The sequence below is a fragment of the Madurella fahalii genome (assembly GCF_045866475.1).
Source record: "Madurella fahalii IFM 68171 DNA, scaffold_1, whole genome shotgun sequence".
NCBI lineage: Eukaryota > Fungi > Ascomycota > Sordariomycetes > Sordariales > Madurella > Madurella fahalii.
The window spans coordinates 210,878-224,095 of record NW_027263971.1 but is presented as its reverse complement, the minus strand read 5'-3'; the positions used below and the strand labels follow the sequence as shown (position 1 = coordinate 224,095).

At 54.7% G+C, this 13,218-nt stretch overlaps 5 protein-coding genes across 5 annotated transcripts; 2 read left to right on the top strand and 3 right to left on the bottom strand.

Moving 5' to 3' along the window:
* Positions 1 to 117: 117 nt before the first annotated feature.
* Positions 118 to 1,424, bottom strand: MFIFM68171_00051 (uncharacterized protein; the record flags this gene model as incomplete). The annotated part of the gene is made up of 3 exons (XM_071055473.1): positions 118 to 750; positions 821 to 1,207; positions 1,263 to 1,424. The coding sequence occupies 3 exons, from the start codon at positions 1,422 to 1,424 to the stop codon at positions 118 to 120; spliced, it is 1,182 nt and encodes a 393-aa protein (XP_070911574.1).
* Positions 1,425 to 1,920: 496 nt separating this feature from the next.
* Positions 1,921 to 3,308, top strand: MFIFM68171_00050 (uncharacterized protein; the record flags this gene model as incomplete). Its single annotated transcript, XM_071055472.1, has 4 exons — positions 1,921 to 2,051; positions 2,119 to 2,345; positions 2,400 to 2,541; positions 2,600 to 3,308. 4 exons carry the CDS (start codon positions 1,921 to 1,923, stop codon positions 3,306 to 3,308), a joined length of 1,209 nt encoding a protein of 402 aa, XP_070911573.1.
* A 1,987-nt stretch (positions 3,309 to 5,295) lies between these two features.
* Positions 5,296 to 7,089, top strand: MFIFM68171_00049 (Capsule polysaccharide synthase Cps1; the record flags this gene model as incomplete). Its single annotated transcript, XM_071055471.1, has 1 exon — positions 5,296 to 7,089. One exon carries the CDS (start codon positions 5,296 to 5,298, stop codon positions 7,087 to 7,089), a length of 1,794 nt encoding a protein of 597 aa, XP_070911572.1.
* Positions 7,090 to 7,516: 427 nt separating this feature from the next.
* Positions 7,517 to 9,455, bottom strand: MFIFM68171_00048 (D-alanyl-D-alanine-; the record flags this gene model as incomplete). Its single annotated transcript, XM_071055470.1, has 4 exons — positions 7,517 to 8,336; positions 8,398 to 8,659; positions 8,718 to 8,846; positions 8,906 to 9,455. The coding sequence occupies 4 exons, from the start codon at positions 9,453 to 9,455 to the stop codon at positions 7,517 to 7,519; spliced, it is 1,761 nt and encodes a 586-aa protein (XP_070911571.1).
* Positions 9,456 to 10,562: 1,107 nt separating this feature from the next.
* MFIFM68171_00047 (Zn(2)-C6 fungal-type domain-containing protein) lies at positions 10,563 to 12,214 on the bottom strand (the record flags this gene model as incomplete). The annotated part of the gene is made up of 3 exons (XM_071055469.1): positions 10,563 to 10,705; positions 10,771 to 11,959; positions 12,008 to 12,214. 3 exons carry the CDS (start codon positions 12,212 to 12,214, stop codon positions 10,563 to 10,565), a joined length of 1,539 nt encoding a protein of 512 aa, XP_070911570.1.
* Positions 12,215 to 13,218: the final 1,004 nt, after the last annotated feature.

Here is a 13,218-nt window from a genome sequence, read left to right as displayed (position 1 = left end):
GTCTACGCCTGAGAGTCCGCAACCCAATGACACAACGAAAAACACCCGTAAGCCCAAATATCCTTCCTGAACCGGACATACGTACATAAGCCGATACGGCAACCACGTCGCATTCGGCTACTTGGACCTGCTGACGCCGGCCCCAATGACACCAGGCAGCTTCTCCTCGCCCACACTGAACAACAATCCGATGGCGAAAGTAATTGCCCCGACAATCGTCACGGTAAACCCCGTGATCAACCAAAACGGTACGCTGATGTCCTCTTTCTGGCATATGTTGCCTCCCCAGTGGATCGTCTTGCGGCCTTTGGCGGGCTTGCCGTCGGCCGGCTGCACCGCTGACGCCTTGCAGACGCAGCTGAAGCAGCTGGTGCTCGCGTCCTTGCCATACTTGTTGGCGCACTCGCCGTGGCCCGAGCAGTTGGCCGTCCGGGACATGCAGTTGTCGAACGAGTTGAAGCATTGGGGGATCGCCTTGGCGCGGCGGTTGGGCTTGTCGGCTGCGGCAGAGCCGGTGACGGCACTCGCAGGGGTCATAGTACTCGTGGCTTTATCGGAGATGACCGTCTCGGCGTCGCGGCGGCGGCGGAGGTCGGACGCGCTCCCTGCTGTTGCTTTGCTCCAGTAGTTGAGCTTAGACGAGCGGCTCGACTCGGGAAGTAGGACGAGGAGGACTTCAAGGTCGCCGTCGGCAACAAATTTCTTTAACCGGGAGATATTGTCAAAGAAGATATCTAGCGTTTCGGGGGACTATGTTTATTTTCCTCAAGTTAGTCTGCTGGGGACACAGGGCATGAAGAGGGGGGGCGGTTTGTCGTACGGTTCGCAGGTCGTACTTGACGACAGAGGAGTGGCCAGTCCAGCATTGCGTCTCAAAAGGATTGATGGCCATCGAAAGATCGCACGGCTGTTGAGATGCGACACCCAGATTCCGCAATAGCGCCATCAGATGGTTGTTGGCTGTCGCTGAAGGGGGATCGGATATAGTGAACGCATTGTGTTGCCCGAAGGTTTGTTTTACTCGGCTCGACTGCTCGGCTGTGGTCCCCTCGATGATAACCACGAGCTGCGACGCATCGATTTTCTCGGTAAGCGCGAATAGCGGCGCCGGACTCCTGCCGAATCTCGCGATGTGACCAACGGCAGTCTCGGTGTCAATAGTATTGGGTATGTCGCGCAGGTCGCTCCCGTACTGCTGTCTAGATGTCTGTGCAGGCCATTAGCAACTCAAAGCGCTGTGATGGAACAGGTCCGGCACATACCCGCTGAAGCAGGATGTGGCGAGCAACCTCTCTGGGAAGGCTGGGTATTTCGGGCGAGCTCTGCCGTGACGCTTCGAAGATGTAGACGTCTGCGCTCTGCTGGCTCGCGCCGACGACGAGCCCAGACAGGGCCGCTGCTGTCAGGCCGGCGATGAGCCTCATTGTGAAAGCAGCCGAAACCTAGGTGCCGGCTGGGAGTGGCAAGAGGTGGCAAGAGGCAGCAATAGAAAAGGCACGGCGGTACAGTGATGATAGCAGGTCCAAATGGAGTTGTAGTTCCCAGCTGTTGGGTGTTGCTTCTGAGACCTTGCAACGCACAAGGCGGCGCTGCGGTCATTGGCCTGTGCGTAGCGGACCCGCAGCCCCCCGCCGCCAAAACCCGGTCCTTGGCCAAATCGGCAACAAGGGTCGATGCTCGCTTTAGCGCCTCATCTCTACGAAATGGCGATTTTCTTTCGGCCGGTGGTCCATCGCTAACCGTCTTCGCTATTTGTTTCTGGGAGGCATTCCGCGGTGCGTTGCCTACGGCCACTATAGATGCTTAGATAATACCCAACCGCTACCCGAGCGCTCTTTCGACCAACGCCGGCCACTTCGATCCTCCTCCGTCCTGCCCAGCCTCTGGCCCCCCCGGCACGGCGCGCCGCCCTTTGCCGCCATGTCGCGCCTCTTCCGACCATTCCAGTCGATCCTCAGAAGCCCGAGGTTCGCCTCACGCATAAGTAGTGGGCAGGTTGTTCGGATTGAACGGGTGAAGATCAAGAAAGCCAAGCCTCGCACGCGCTTCTTGTACGAGATCTCACATCCCCCTCCGCCCCGCCCTCGCTAAGTCAGTGCTAATAGACGTCCGACGCAGAGGTTATATGATCAAGGGTGCTTTGATCTACCACTTCTTCCTGTTCTCCTTGCTCCCTTCGGACGACGTTGAGCTAGAAGCAAGAGAAGGGGAAGAGGAGCCCTTGTTCATTCCCTTTCCGTTCACAACGAGGCGCCTCAAACAACAGCCGTATTCGCGAGGCGATCCGGAAGTAGCCGAGTTTTTTCGGATCGTGCAGGACTCCGAGTTGATGAGGGATATCGAATGTAAGCTGTGCGCGCTCGGTGCTGTCTCTCTTTCGTCGCTGACAGTGCGGTTAGATGGCGTTGCCCAACTTGTGTTCAAGGACGCCTCAAGACAGCCGGCCTTCACCACGAAGCTAGGGAAAGCGATAAAGATCAGCAGATGCAGGCTGGCAATCCACTTCCCGCCTGCGGCACCGCCCACGTACGAGCAGTCCGGGTACGTTCGTTGCGGCACATCAATGTGTGGAGGACGGCCCTGCTGACACAATCATAAGCCTCTTGATCACGGACGACACGGTGGAGTGGGCCTCTATGCCTATCGAGTCATCGACCGCAAAACGTCTAGAGCGGGTGCTGTGGCCGCGCCCTCTCGCGCTCTCGTCGTGGGCCTTCATCACGACTCTGGCCAAGCAAAAGGCGTCTGAATTCACCACATTCCTTGGTTTTGGCTCCGCCGAGCCCCGGGATACTCAAATACGGTCGAACCCTGGGTCTGCTGCGCCTTTGCCAACATCCCACGGCCCCAACGTTCAGAAAGCGCTTGAGAGGATCGGCCAGCAAGCCACCAGGCGGCCGGAAGAGGTTAATGATTCGAACCCCATGTCTTCGTCAGCAGCTGCTCATCCCACTGCTCCCTCGAATCCGCGCGACGAGAGGGTTAGTACAGCAGGCAAGTCGCCCGCTAGCGCAAGCAATGCGAAACAGCCAGACAAGACAGACTCGGTTGAGCAGAGCCTCCGGCGGTTTTTTATGGAGCCCACGGCCCTGCAAGCGTTCAAGGATAAGTTTTGGAAAGTATGGAAACCCATGGAGGGAGATCCTCCGCGCGGCTCCCTCTTGATACTGGGCTACATCGAGATCGAAACTTCCAGAGCGTGGGTCCGTTTCGACGTAACCGCGTGGTACAACCCAAAAACCAAGCTGTACTACCCAATAAGAGCATATCCAGTGGGAACTCAGTGGAAGTTGTCGCCATCACCCTAGTTCAGTAATCCCACCTCTTTCACCTTTTCAGCATCAGGCCGGCGTTTCAAGGGAGTTCTTGGGAATCGGGATAATTCCACATTATGTGGCTTTGGGGCGTTTACGAAACTAGATACCATAGAAAGGATTGGGTCGGCTGCAACACGGTCATCGTGGGTGATCTTGGCCACAGCGCGGAAAATATGGCTTGTATAAACATGCAATGGGACACTGGGAGCGATTGGGCCAAAGCATAGCGTTTCAGATCTCCGTGCTTTGGTTCATAAGAAACCACCTACCTATAGAATCTATAGGGGCGTGATTCATCATCGACAGAAAGTCGGAACGGAGACGAAGGGCGAACGATGCGAGAACCATACGCAAGACAACACCGTTGGGACGATTGCACCGCCCAGCAGATTCCGGGGCACCACGTCCCTAAAGGTCGATATCCACAAATGGAATTGAGTCTGGGTATATCAATTTCTCTGAACGTGAATTGCTGGAAGGGTTAACTTACGGATGCTACTCAGCTAGCTACGACGCAATGAGCTATGGTATATTGTTGCAAGTCAAGTAGTATAGTATCATTAGAATAACATTCTTTACCCCACCCTCACGTAACTCGAGGGTGCGTTCCGAGCGTACAGCCGCAGCAGGCATCAGGAATCTAATAAAACCATGAGTGAACTCGACCGGGCTAAGGCGCATTTTGTTCCGCATTTGCGTGCCTGCACGAAAAATGGCGGCTGATTTTAGACACCAACACTTGGAACAGGGAGATAATGGCCCTACTCAAACAAGGTGCTGTAAGGCACCTTAGTGTAAAGACATGATGATCCGATGTTCCGTGATTCGCGCCGTTGGTTAGGGAATAGTGCCAAATCACCAATGCCCACCCATAGGAAATCTTGATCCGAAACTGACCAAAGACTCCTACGCCTTACAAACGATGACTGCCTTGATTAGCACCCGGTGTGTAGTGATTGGCACCATGCTCTGATCTCAATTCAGTTCGCTTCATACTCCACCACCGCCTTAGTCATGACCGAGTAAAGGAAGAATATATTAAGGTGCTGCCCGTTCGATACGACAGACGCAGGACAACAAGTTTTGAATGAAGAAATGCCAGGGAGGCAACGATATTAGCTCCCCACCCACTTCGTTACAGTATCCATAGTTAGCAGGTTCCGAGGCCCTTTCAGAGAGCCGTTCGTCAGACTTGGGCTTCCTTTATCGTTAGCCTTTGTTATATCTCTTGGATGCAATGTCTCACTCTACTTGCGTCGAGCACCGTATTCTCTGGTTGTGTTTGATTGCTCAACTAATTATTGGGATGAATAAGACCTACCCATTGCAACCTCGAGCCACTGCTCGCGAACATTGCGCCACAAAATCCCGTCATGCCCTCCAGCCTTCTAAGCCCATGGCAGCATTCTCTTTGTTTACCCTAGTGCTTAACCCTGGGAATCAATATAGGACCTCCTGCCCAATCCAAGGACAGGGCGGAAAAGCTGCGTTTGTCCGAGGCACTGCCTACTGTTCGTGTGTCTATGCTGTTCTGGGAACACCAACTCCACACCAGGCACAGCCGGATTATACAGCATCTACAACTACACTATACTATTAACCATATCTACAAATTCTTAGATGTTCTATCGATGAACAAGTGGGTTATGTCAGGTATCTGGTGTGTTGCTTTAGCATTCATCCAACTTATACCTGGGAGTCGGTAATGTTCAGGTTTCACTATAGACCAGCCACATGTATCGAGCCTCCCCCAAGTTTCAGTCTGAATGTTGGCATTGGCGGTTCAGCAACTATCTATTTGACGTGGGCTGAGTTTCAGTTTGCAAACGAGGGCCATGCGGGACGCAACTGCGCAGCGGAGCACATACTTCCTCTGAAGACAAGGAAAGTGAGTTATAAACGGCTTGAGGCTCTCAAGTCTTCCCTGGAAATACCTATCACCAGGGAGAGACCAGACAGGAGCATGGGTCGCAAGAAAATGGCTCATTATACTCCGCTTAACGTGGGAGCCATGGTGGCCATAGGTTTTACGTTTGAAAGGCTTATTACTTGGCTAGCAGCTGACGAGCCCTACCTCTACTGGTTTCTCTGCCTCTTAACATGGCGATACTTACGCTTCGTCATCAATCTGGTTGCGTTTTGGTGTTATTCGCCTTCACCGAAACCCAAAGGCGTTCCTACTTACCTGCCTTCTAGGGATGTCACAGTTATCCTGCCAACCGTCGACCCATTGGGGGAGAGTTTTCAGGAATGTCTCGAGACATGCGCAAAAAACGGTCCTGCCAAGATCATTGTTGTGGCAGCTGGGGACGACCTCTATTTTAAGACGTGTAGAGTCATTCGTGGGATTGAGCAACAGTACAAGTCTATACCGTTCGTGGTCGATAGGACGCAGGTGGCCAGTAAACGCGCGCAGGTGGCACTGGCTCTGTCCAAGGTCGAGACGGCTATTACGGTGATGATGGACGACCATGTCTTCTGGGGACTAGACTTTTTAAAGGCAATCTTGCGTGCGTTTGAGGACCCGGATGTCGGTCTGGTGGGCACCAACAAGCGTGTACGACGGCTCGAAGGCCTGAGCCCATGGGAGAGGGTTTGGAACATGCTTGGAGCAACATACCTCTGCCGCCACAACTTTGAGATACGAGCCACCAACGCACTCGACGGCGGCGTCTTTGTCGTGTCCGGGCGGACTTGCGCCATACGCACCGAGATCTTACAACACCCCGACTTTCTCCCAGGATACGCGCACGAGAAATTCCTCTTCGGCCTACTCGGGCCCATTGGCCCCGACGATGACAACTACAACACGCGCTTTGTTGTTCGCCACGGCTGGAAGATCAAGATCCAGTACACCGATGAGGCAGAAATGGAGACAGTGCTCGGCGTCGAGGGAATGGTTCACCAGAAATTCCTAGGTCAATGCAGGCGATGGGCGCGGACAACTTGGAGATCTAACCTTTGCAGTCTAATCACCGATCGCAGCGTGTGGGCGTACCAACCGTACTGTGTCTATGCGGTGTATCTTACATCTCTGACCAACTTCGCTATCGTTGTCGACCCTCTGCTCATCTACCTCTTCACAAACTCCCGAGCCTACGTCTCATTCTGGTCGCTGGGCTGGCTCGCCAGCTGGATTCTCTTTACCAAGATCACCAAGGTCTTTGCTTACTTTTGGCGGCACCCACAAGACTTGTGGCTTTTCCCGGCTTACTTGTTGTTTGCTTACTTCCACAGCTTCATCAAATTCTGGGCCTTGCTCACGTTCTGGAACTGTGAATGGAGCGGGCGCGAATTGGACACGATCAAGATCAACACTCCCTCTTCCCCATTCCCAACACGAACCCCTGACCATCAGATCCAGGTTAATAACCGGCATTCTCGTCATCAGTACGCCACGGTGATTAGCGCTATTCAATTGCAAGTCAACATCCTCAGATCACAACATGCGCAGTATAGACCAACTTATCACCTACCACTACTCGCCGAGGTCCGGAGCCTTCGAGAATCTCTTGACTACTTGCAGCGAGAGCAGAGTCAAATGCGGGAGAACCAGAAGGCCGTCATGGCCGAGCTGCAACATGCGACCATGCAAATTGCGGAGGTAAACACAGGACAGACGGCAAATGCCGTTGCCGAATCTGAGATTGCAGCTGCAGTTCTGGGGCTGAGAGCTACAGTCAAGGGACTGGACGAGAGGTGGCGGAGGGGGTCGAGAAGTATTGCTGGCTGCACTCGAGATGGTGAGCATGGCACGGCGAAGGCTGGGTGATGTGGACTTGGGATTCCTGGGTGACGTTTGCATCACTGCCTAAGTCTCATATACTACACGGGGCTGTTTCGCAGCGGGCCCTTATGGCATCGTACCGATATGCATTATGGCGTTGGCGAGGACATCTCCGGGGGGGCGGAGCTTTTGACTTGCTAAAAGCGTTGCTTACACGGTTGGCCTTGATAATTGCCACTCGCTGGTTGAATTTATAACAAAATTTTCATGAAAGAGAAAAGAAAAAGAGAGAGAAAAAGAAAGAAGAAGAAGAAGCCAAATCTGGATCGTAATGTGAGTAACTTTCAATGCGAGCGGGAGTGGGATCATAACCATTTAGGACCGGAGTTAGGTGGATTTGACTTGTACACAAAGTTGACTCCAATGTTGACATTGTTACTACCTTTACAATACAAACGAGGAGGTTTTGACCCTACGTCCTCTCCATCACGACCCTAAGCGCTAAACTCTCGATACTCAGCACTTCCCCACCTCTGCCAATCTCAAACACAAACTGATCCAGCGGGTGCGTCCCGTAGCTGACTCCGGTCAGCGACACCCAGCTCCCACAATCCGTCGAGAACATAGAATCCGGCCTGCTTGGCAGACTAACATCCTCAAACACCGCTTTGAACGCAACCCTCCGGCTCCCGTCCTCCCGCACCGTCTCCAGCCCGGTCGGGTACAGCCTTATGCTGGGCATCACGGGCGAGTACCCGGCCGCGAGAACCACGGCAATCGTCTGCATGTCCGTCCCGTTACTGACCCAATTCTCGATGCCCAGTCCGGGTCGGTCCGCTTGCGTGGTCAAGCGCAGAGACGAGTTCTGCGCCGACGAGGCGTACTCGCCCGCGTACTTTGCCGCGGCCTGCTCCCGCGCCGCCGCCTCCAGGGCGGGGACGATCTGCTCGCCGACAAGGTCGGCCAGGTTGAAGTTGGTGTTGCCCGGGATGTTGGGACCTGCGATGAGGATCGAGAAGCCCGCGTCGTAGTCGGGCAGCAGGATCAGCAACGAGGCGTAGTACCCAATCCGGCCGGCCTTGTTGTACGCGTCCACCGTCCTCTTGCCGTTGGCGTAGGGCACGACGATGCGACGCACGCCCCAGGGGTATCCCACGCCGGCTATCAGTTCCGAGGACATGGATGCCGGCTTGAGCCATCGCCGAGTTAGACTCGGGGGGAGGATATCGGAGCGAAGGATGGACCGGCCAAGAGCGGAGATGTCCGCGACCGAGGAGAACATGTTTCCGGCGCTGGGGGCGACGGGTGTAAGTCTGAATGTCCGCTCGGGAGGAATTTTAAGGGGGTGCTGACGGATTCTCATCACCTAGCTGATAATCCCATCCTGCGTCAGACCGGTTTCCGGGGATGATCCCCACCTCGGCCGGCGCGTTCCTGTAGTATGTGTGGTTTAGGCCCAGGGGCTGCAGGACGCTCTCCTCCATCATAGACTGGAAGCTTTTGCCCTTGATGCTTTCGAGGGCGTAGGCGAGGATTTGGAAGCCCGTGTTGGTGTATGCTGGTGTGGTGAAAGGAGCGTAGGAGGGGTAAGCTTGCAGAAGCCCGTTGAAGAATTCTGACCCCCCATGAGTCTAGTTAGAGTTTGTTCGTTATAAAAGTCCACTTGACCATACCAGTTCTATTGCAGAGTGGCCAGGCCCCGCACGGCGGCAGCGTCGGATCGGATCTGTTCAGGGGCGGGAATCCCAAGGCTACCGCTACGCTCTGGTTGAACTGTTGTGTCATTTCGCCCATCAACGCATCTAGGAAGCATGTCAACAACGGACGGTGCAGTTGCATGCACAGTTCCCTGGAAACTTACAATCCCGTATCGCCCCTGACAACTGTCCCGCTAGCGACCCGATTGTCACTTCATCCCAAGGCACGTTCGCGACAGGGTCGCTCTTCGCTCTATCTGCGGCCGCCGCGAGCTCCGGCACATATTTCGTAATGGGTTCATTCCATTTCGAGTCCCCGTCTTGCGCCAACCAGGTGTAGACTGTGAATATCTTGGTTAGGCTGCCGAGGCGGTAGACTGTGTCGGCGTCCGTCTTGCTGACACCTGAGGTGTTACTGGCTGCGAGCGATGGTGCTGTATAGTGCCAATCAAACACGACTGGGTAATCTTTGCTTGTGCTGAAGACCTCGATGCTGTAGCTCGTCGTGTCCGCGCGCACGGCGGGCGACGTGTCTTGGTCGCGGGCTGTTAAGGTTTCAGTCAGGTTTGCGATGGCGTCACGTATCGCTGCGCTGGAGGCGAAGTTTCGCGGCGTTTCGAACGTTGGGCCTAGTGGAGGACAGTTGGGTGCTGCAAGACCTGTTGTGGCCAGGGCCAAGGCTAGCATTACCGATCCCCGTATTGTTCCCTTCATGTTTGGTTACTCTTTCCGCCGAGGGTCTAAAGCTTGAGATTGAACTCAACCACTTCAAGTGCACGAAGCAAGTATCCGCTGTCTTGGTAGGTGTTGTCGTTGTCTTATACCGGCTGCTCGGCTCGGTATCACCCGAGTTTCTCTTCCGGCAGGTCTCTCCCGCGCAGGACCGTTCCGCGTCGGGTGCAGCTAAGAGGGCGCTATTGGGGTTGATGCAACGTTCGTTCCTGCATACCCATCATTTGCCTGGCTCTAGGGGACGAGGGAGGGGGGGGGGGTTTCTCCCTCCCTTTCGGGTCATGATCTCGGCTCGTCAGGGGTATGCTCCGAGCATGCAGGTCTCCCGGGCTTCTGGGAATGAGTTCCGGATCAAGCCGGCCAAGCTTCCCGGATCACGGCATGTCTCGACCCGTGTGAATTACCTGCAGAATTATTTTTAGGGGGGTAGTTTTAGGCCCAGATAATATCAAGCGCCCTCGATAGTGATAATGCGCAAGGTCTATTAAAGGACAGGTCAGCAGCACCCCGTGTTCTGCTAGGGATCAGCACCTGTAGATCTAGTAATATCAGAGTGTATGCTAATAGCTGATCCAGGTCGGCTAAATCTACATATTATCATGCTCCGTGTCCGCTAATCGTCTTCCGATTTCCGTGGTTGCCATCCGGGTAAATCAGACCACGCGTCAATGGAATATAGTCACTACCACTCAACCGACGAAGTGCCCGTGTGGATAACCGCTCGGGGGGTATGCTGCATCTTCGCAGTACTGAATGATTTTACAAATCTTACAGAGTCAAATATTAGACTTGCCTGCACCAGTACTCGTTGCAGTGGAAGGCCCCAATGAGCATGATAAGAGCTAGAAGTGATTCGAAAGTCAGCACCTGGTAATTAGTTCATGTCACATGTAGACACGCTCCAGCGGCTGCGCCCTGCTAGGCGTGCCGGAATCACTTATACGGACCCATCACTTGATTAGTGTTCCCATAGCGTTGCTTGATCGTGTTACTCCATTACAAGCCGTTTTCAAATTCCAAACTCCCCTTCCCATCAATAGAATGTCATGCCGCCATTACCGTAAAAAGCCCGCTTGCCCGTCTAAACTCTCAGACAAAACTCCGCAAGGTTTCCATGCCGTCGTCAGCTCGTAGCCTCGCGTGGGTGCTGAGTATCCCGTGCTCAGGCCCGGCGTCGAATGGGCGGACGATCCATACCGATCGTCGCTTCGCTTGAGGCGGTCGCACGTGCTCTGTGACGGAGGTTATTCCTTTAGCATGTTGACGAGGAAATCTGTGGAAAGTTAACCGCGCTTACCGTGGTGCCGAGGTATAGACTCAGAATTCGTTCTCATTTGACGCTCCCTTCGTTCTTGTGAAGCACTCCCCGAGTCAGAGGAGCCGAAACTCTCCGGTTCGTCGAACATGGAAAAGTATGACAGTGGGTTTTCCGACCACTGGTTAAATCTCTGGGTCTGAAATTGGCCAACTTCTGGGAAAGCGATGGGGACTAGTTGCGGAGGTTCTGAAGTCAAGCGCGGAGGTGACTGTGGTTCGGTCTCGGTCTGGGGTTTCCGGTCCTCATCACTCGCGGCAGCCTTCCCTGATGATTCCGCCTTTTCTGAACAGGCGTGTTGTTGATCTTCGCTTAGCACCTCAGCGTCGGCCCAGATAAACGATTCTGCTTTGTTCCACCTTCTGACAGCCGTGTCAATGATGCGCTGCTCAAGCCCCGTCTCTAGCTTGATTCCCAACAATGACCCGACAAAAATCAGGTGGTGTGCCAGCATCTGACAGAGATGCTCTTTCATAGCCAGCCACAACGTCGGACTCCGTTGAAACTCGGGGCTGAGCATCTCGGATGGAAAACTGGGCGAGTGGTCCTCTAGTTGGGACGACGAGTAGCCCACCCCTAGGGCGACACCCAGAACGAGGAGGAACAAGACTTGACAAGACTCACGGCCGAAGCGAGCAAGGAATTGGGGAGTCAGGATGCGATCGAGACGCTTAATCAGACGGGAACCCGATATCTGGCTGGCGGCACAAAGCTCTCGAGACTTGATGGTTTTGACGCCGTCACGCCAGCCGCTGTGGGCTAGAGACGTGGCGAGCATGAAGCGCTGGAAATCGGTGATTAGCCCGTCGGCCTCATTGCTTTCCTCTTGGAACTGTAGCCCGAGCAGGCTGGAACAGCACAGGCCGACGATGCTTCCATTAGGTAGATGGAAGTCGGGGTCGGTGAGCCAAGAGACCATTGTGTCGTTGAAGACATCAGGGTCTGAAGCAAGCGAGAAGCTAGCCGGCGTCGCTAGCCTGGCGAGCAGATTGCTCATCCTCGACATGAGATTTTCGGTCTGCATGGGTGCGGCGCCTGTCGGCAAGGGAGAAGCGAAGATGTTGACGTCTGCGAAGCGCGTCCTCACACAGTAGCAAAACGAGAGCACTTTCCTCTCGTACCCTCGAACGGCCGACTGCAGGCAAGGCTGGCAGGGATTCTCGGCAGAACACTTGGAGCAGGGTTAGAAGCTTGCCTTCATCACGGACGATGCGCGTACCTGTATCTTGAGGATCCTGCACCTCAGACATGCGCCTTGTCGCCGGACCTGGAGAACCTTCTCCTTTTCCTCGGTAGAGAACCGAGCTCTTGATCGTCGAGGCTGGCCGGTTGCTCGGAAACAATAGATCGATCGTGCGAGCGACGGAAGGTTACGTGAAACCAGATCCTGTCCGTTCGCAAACACTGGTGACCCAGAATCGGCCATAAAAAATGATGATTTATATGAGTGAATGACTGGGCCCAGTTGTCTGAGTGCATCGGTCCCGGTCCGGTGGGCGCCGTACTAGTGCAAAGTGGAGTGTAGTGGTGGCGACCAGGATGGCCCAAGGGCAGCTGAACCGGATATTTCCTAGTAAAGCCAGCACGAGACATTTTGGGAATTGGTCGTCTTTGTATGTGCGCACTAGTCTCGCGTCTAGTAGCATATAGAGGCTGGCTGATGGGTTGCACAGCACAGTGGCTGGCCCTGGAGCAGAGCCTCGAGGGTGAAACAGGCATCACCGAACTTTCCGCAACTGGTTAGCCTGGCCGTGCTATTTGTGAGATGGCAATTCTTGGCAGGATCGAGACATGGGCCGCCACAAGCGGCACTGGAGGACAGGTGGTGGAGACTTTGGGTGAACCAACGTGGTGGCTGTCTGGTGCTGAGTCAAGGGCGTTCGGGCGGGTGAGACATGAGTCTCCCAGTCGGAGAGGTCGGACCCATCCTCGCGAAACTCGTCGAGATGGGCCATGGAAGGACCTTCGCAACTGTGGAGCATGCCCACAGTACCACAGTAAGCTTCACCGAAGCACGGTTCACGTGCATGGTTGTGCCGTCTCCTTAACCTCTTGTGGACGGTTGCTTGGCCGGGCGCCAATCGGATGACGATTCGCGGTTTGGACAAGCTGAATCAGGTTACGAGATTTCGCATGGCCAGCTGAAAACCAGCACCGACCGGCAGGTTCCGCCGTTCGGCAACGCGGCCAGGCCCTTCCCCCTTCACACGCGCCACCGCCAAGTTCCAACATGCTGGATGCGACTGGCAGCGTGCTCAATGTTGCCCCGTGGTCTTGAAAAACCAGCACGGGAGTGCGACGCGTTAAAAAGAAAATTTTAACCATCCAATTCGGCCGACATCGAAGGCGTTGGGACACTACCAAGCTCCGGGGCCTATCATCGTATCACGCTAACTTCACCGCCGGCTTGCGCAGCGGGATCCGGCCATG